The following is a 5,033-nucleotide window of genomic DNA, read 5'->3' as shown; positions in this document are numbered from 1 at the left end:
GCGGAAATACTGAGGCCCCGAGCTGGCGCTGCCCACACTACACCCGCCCGCCCCGAGGCCCGCCGCTCCGCGTCTCCCACGACCTCCTGCGCCGGGAGCGGATCTGCCCAGACTGCAGTTTGGGTCCGTCGCCCTTTTCTCTGCCTACAGACGGATTATTTTCTTTAAGGGCTCCGAGTCGCTCTCCGGGTGGGGGCGTGGCTAGTTCTGAACCCGTAATGGGTCTACTCCGTCGTTTTTCTGCCTAGTGACAGTGCTCGCTCGGCATTGGGTCTATCCTTGAAAGAGTACATCTAACCTCTCAGGATTGGGTAGTGGCCTCGACTTTAGCCCAGTGACCGAGCAACTCTTTCATTTGATTGGTTCGAATCCAGTAAAGGGCTCGATCAATTTGAGGCGTTGCCGTCCGCCCTCCCTGAATCCTCTTCCTTGATTGGCTACAGCTTCGGGGTGTGGTCAAGCAGACCCTCGCCTTTCCCGAACCTTCCTTCCTGATAGGCTGCTGCCTTTGGGGGGCATGGCCAAGCCCTCCGAATCTGGCTGCGGCCTTCAGTTCGCCGTTTTTTACACTACTGGGGCTGGGCTCGTTTTTTGGCTGAGTCCTGACAGTTGTACCCTTGGCTCCCTCAGGGATGGCTCAGTCCTGTCCCTGCGTCCAACACCCCTTCCTGGTTCCCTCCCACAAGAGCCTGCCAATCGAAGCCCGTTCTTTTATCCAGGACGGTACCAGCTCCCGCCCCTCTCCCCCACCCCCCACAGGTGCCTTAAAGGGCCCTCGTCCACCCAAGGTGGGGGGCAGGGGGCCTCACTCTCCGGCCCTGGTGTGGGGGAGAGAGTGGGAGGATCGGGAGTTAGGAGGGGGGCTCTGAGATTAAAGAGTTTTACCTCTGGTAAATGTGAGTTGTGGGTGTTCATTTTATGAAGCCAAACAGCATATCATCGATTCTCGGTGCAAAGCTGAGAGTTAGAATTATCTCCATTGGTTTGGTTTGGTTTGGTTTTCGTTTTTTGAGACGGGGTCTCGCTGTGTAGTTCAAGCTGGACTCAGCCTCCCGATTACTGGGGTTACAGGCGTGCACCACCACACCTGACTCGTGTCCCCATTCTATAGATAAAATGAAGGGCTCTTGGGGTCGGGGAGAGTACTCTGCTCCTGTGTGACCGTGGAGGCCTAATTTTCAGGGCATTAGTGTTGGAATCGTCCGTGAGGAATCTTCTCTGGAGCCAACGTTCTCCAGCAAAACGTATCCGGAGCAGGTGGGACGTCGCTGAAAATTAGAACGAGACCAAAGTGGAATCGCCGTTGCTCGTCAGCCCATCACCGAGTTGAAACGGGTTTACTGACACCATAACACTTAGACAAGCTAAATTTGCATGTGTTCACTCGGCATCTCCCTGTTAACCCCAAGAAGTGGAAACCGTTACGTCCACTTTATAGATTAGAAAACTGCAGCACCGAGAGTGAGGCAAAAGTGCGACCTAGGTCTAAGGGGCAGGCGGGCTTGGGTTTCCTCAGCTGAGCTCGGTCGTCTAATGAGACCCAAAGCTTCTCCCCAGGGGATGAAAAAGTGGAAAGAACGGAGGATTCACTTCGCCCCCTACTGGCCTGAGCTTCAATGCAGCAAGAAGGATGAAGGCCAGAAACCCTAAGTGCCCAAGGTGGGAAGGCGAGGCGGCTGCTGCGTGGGCGGAACCAACCCACCCCACCCCACCCCACCCCGCTTCCCTCCTTAGAACAAGTCTCTTGGGTCCGCGAGGAGCGGAGGGTCGCAGGCAGAGCGCTCCGGGCAGGACATTCCTAGACAGTGGGAGACTCCCTGGTCTCTTCATGGTCGGATCGGCGGACGCAGCTGAGCTTGTATGAGCTCTGCGCGCGAAGCTCTCCGCCTTGCTCTGGGGAAGTAGGGAACCCCCATTGGCTGAGAGCTGGAGTCGACCTCGTCTCCTGAGAAACAGCACCTCAGGCAGGCTAGGGGGCGGGATATCCGGAGACGTTGGCGGGAGGCAGGACTTCCTGTAACCAGCGAGGGCGCGTTGTGGCTCTGGCTCGCAAACCTACTTCCCCCTATATCCGCACCCTAATTTCCCACCTAGATGGCGGAGGTGAAGGCCCAGGGCCGCCTGTGGCTGGAGAGCCCTCCTGGGGGAGCACCTCCCATCTTCCTTCCCTCGGACGGGCAAATCCTGGTCCTGGGCCGGGGACCCCTGACCCTGGTTACGGACCGGAAGTGCTCCAGGAACCAAGGTGAGTAGCCGCGGGGTCTGCTGCAGGAGCAGTAACGAAGCCCTCGGGAAAGGTGCAGTTATCCAGGAAGGGAATTGCGTGGTGCAGTCACTTCTGACTTTGAGAGGTGGCCTCTGAGTAGGAAGCACAGGAAGAAAGGTTATGCCTCACCTAAAACTAGCCAGGCCCTTTGGGGAATGCAGCCGTTCCTGGGAGAATTGGATGGACAAGCCCAGGATCTGCATCTATCTGCACTTTAACATGTCACCGATTCTGTAGATAACAAGAATTCGCCCCGGGGCTGGGGACGTGGTTTCAACTCGGAGCCCTTCCCTAGCCTACAGGAGGCCTTGGGTTCAACCACTAACCCCCTTGGGTGGGGGTGGGTGGGGTATCCGCCCTGTTCCCTAGGTAGGGATCACTGTCGTCCGAGACCCAGTTCCCGTTTAGAAATACACTGTTTCCTGATTCCTGCCCCCTCTGGAGTAGAATCTGTGGCCCCATTTCGTGCCCTGAAGCTGGCCACAGCCTGCAGTAGTGAGGGAACCAATCGTACATAGATGCAAATCTGACTTCACCCCCTCACTCCTCAGTGGAGCTGGTTGCAGACCCTGAGACACGGACGGTAGCAGTGAAACAGGTATCAGGGCTTCATGGAGGGGCAGCAAGGCCTGGGGGTGGGATGGGGGGAGGAACCACAGCCCAGCAGAGAACATTAGAAATGTCAGATTGGGCTGTGTGCGGTGGCATACAGCGTAGCCTGGAGGCAGAGGCAGGCAGATTCAAGGCCAGCCTGGACAATTTAGCTAGATACTGTGAAAAATTTCTAAAGGTCTGAGGCTGGGCCTGGTGGCACCAGAGGCTGAGGCAGAAGGATTACCATGAATCCGAGGCCAGCCAGGACTACATAGTGAGACCCTGTCTCAAAAAACAAAGCAAAACAAACAAACAAACAAAAAAAAAAAACAGGGGTTGGGGGATCTAGCTCAGTGGTTCCGATGCCCACCTCAAAGGCACAAGATCCCGAGTTCGATCCCTGGTACCAAAAAAGACTTAGGATGTAGCTGAATGGTAGGGTGCTTGCCTATAAGCAAGGTTCTGGGTTCAATCCCCAGCACCTGATTGGCAGGGAGGGAAGAGGTGTGCCCGATAAAGAAGCTCTGCCTACGTCAGTAGCAGTGTCCTCTGTGCCGTTTCACTTGGGCAAGACTGGAAGCCCGTGGCCTTTGCCAATCCCTCTTTGGTGGTGCACAGTACAGAGTGGGGCTTAAGGGTCTGGTGATATATTGAGAAAGGCAAGTCTGGCCCCGGGCATCTGACTGGAGGAGGTTCCTATGAGGGCGGAGCCAGTCCCAGCTCTTCCTTTCTCTGCAGCTGGGCGTTAACCCTTCTACCGCTGGGACCCAGGAGTTGAAGCCCGGTTTGGAGGGCTCTTTGAGGGTGGGAGACACACTGTATTTGGTCAATGGCCTGCACCCACTGACCCTGCGCTGGGAAGAGACCCCCACACCAGGATCCCAGCCAGACATTCCGCCTGGCGCCCCCCTGGTGACTCCAGCCGAGGAGAGGAAGGAGGAGGGTGCTGAGCAGCAGGGAAAGAGGGTGCGGAAGTCATCCCCTGGCTGGGAGAACTTGGAGAAGCTGCTGGTGTTCGGAGCACCTGGGGTGAAGCCCCGAGGCAAGGTGAGGGCCCCACTCGGGCATTTCCAGTCTGACTCCTGGAAAGCAGGCGCCTTAGTCCCCGGCAGACAGTCAGCACCCGAAATGCTTCACGTGTTTTGCTTTCTGTGATTATGAACCTCTAGGGATGGGGTGGGGCAGTGTAAGCTACTCATCCCTATTTAAAGACAGGAAAAGTGAGGCCAAAGAGGCGCAGCTGTGGCAGGAGATAGGGAGGACTTGGGGTCTGAGGTTAGAGGTGTCACGGGCTGTTCGTCCCTGCATCCTTGACCCCAGGTGGCTGCCTTTGACCTGGACGGGACCCTGATCACCACCCGCTCTGGGAAGGTCTTTCCCACGGGCCCCAATGACTGGAGGTGAGGAGGGGCGGGGGCAGGAGTGTGAAAGCCAGAGCTGCCCGCACCCCTGGTCATCCACCCCTCCCACCGCCCTAGGATCTTGTACCCAGAGGTTCCCAGGAGGCTCCAGCAGCTGGACACCGAGGGCTACAAGGTGTGTGTGTGTGTGTGTGTGTGTGTGTGTGTGTGTGTGTGTGTTGTGCACACAGAGGCCAGACTGTGCCAGGGCCCTGCTGACCAGGCCCAGGTGACACCGTGTGCTCCCCAGCTGGTGATCTTCACGAACCAGATGGCTATCGGGCGAGGGAAGCTGCGAGCAGAGGATTTCAAGGCCAAGGTGGAGGCTGTGGTGGAAAAGCTGGGGGTCCCCTTGCAGGTACAGCTGAGGGCGGCTCCCAGGGACTGACGGGGCAAGCGCTCAGAAGGCTGGGACAGTGTGTGACCCGACCCCGTGCACAGGTCCTGGTGTCCACGCACGCGGGCCTGTGCCGGAAGCCGCTGACTGGCATGTGGGAGCATCTGCAGGAGCGGGTGAGCCCCCGTCCCCTCGCCTCCAAGCTTGGTCGCCCCCGTCTACAGCCGGCAGTCCTCGATGTTGGCCTGCGGAGCAGGTGCTCTCAGTCACTGAAATCCGCCGAGGGGAGATCGCTCGCTCGTTCATTCGCTCGCTCGTTCACTGCCTCGCGCGTGTGTTCTGGAGCCCATTAATACCTTGCGGGCGGGCTGGCGCGGGACCCCGGAGGGAGGCCCCGGGGCTCAGGGACCGCCGCGTTCGGGGAGGGGCCGGGTGC

The 5,033-nt window shown here is 58.3% G+C and overlaps 1 protein-coding gene across 2 annotated transcripts; it reads left to right on the top strand.

The window, feature by feature from the left end:
* The first annotated feature begins 1,192 nt into the window (after positions 1-1,192).
* Pnkp (polynucleotide kinase 3'-phosphatase) lies at positions 1,193-5,027 on the top strand. Of its 2 annotated transcripts, XM_033765899.1 has the most exons (8): positions 1,220-1,257; positions 1,558-2,245; positions 2,818-2,864; positions 3,599-3,907; positions 4,181-4,260; positions 4,339-4,396; positions 4,511-4,618; positions 4,702-5,027. In XM_033765899.1, the coding sequence occupies exons 2-8, from the start codon at positions 2,095-2,097 to the stop codon at positions 4,948-4,950; spliced, it is 1,002 nt and encodes a 333-aa protein (XP_033621790.1). In that variant the 5' UTR covers positions 1,220-1,257; positions 1,558-2,094; the 3' UTR covers positions 4,951-5,027. The 2 variants fall into 2 exon arrangements, with proteins under 2 accessions (XP_033621791.1, XP_033621790.1); XM_033765900.1 differs by lacking the exons at positions 4,511-4,618; positions 4,702-5,027 and adding an exon at positions 4,619-4,693 and having other exon boundaries at positions 1,193-2,245.
* Positions 5,028-5,033: the final 6 nt, after the last annotated feature.

The sequence above is a fragment of the Fukomys damarensis genome, unplaced genomic scaffold (assembly GCF_012274545.1).
Source record: "Fukomys damarensis isolate Sample0158 unplaced genomic scaffold, DMR_v1.0_HiC HiC_scaffold_19, whole genome shotgun sequence".
NCBI lineage: Eukaryota > Metazoa > Chordata > Mammalia > Rodentia > Bathyergidae > Fukomys > Fukomys damarensis.
Note: the sequence above shows the minus strand (reverse complement) of the source record. Positions and strands in the feature narration are given on the sequence as shown.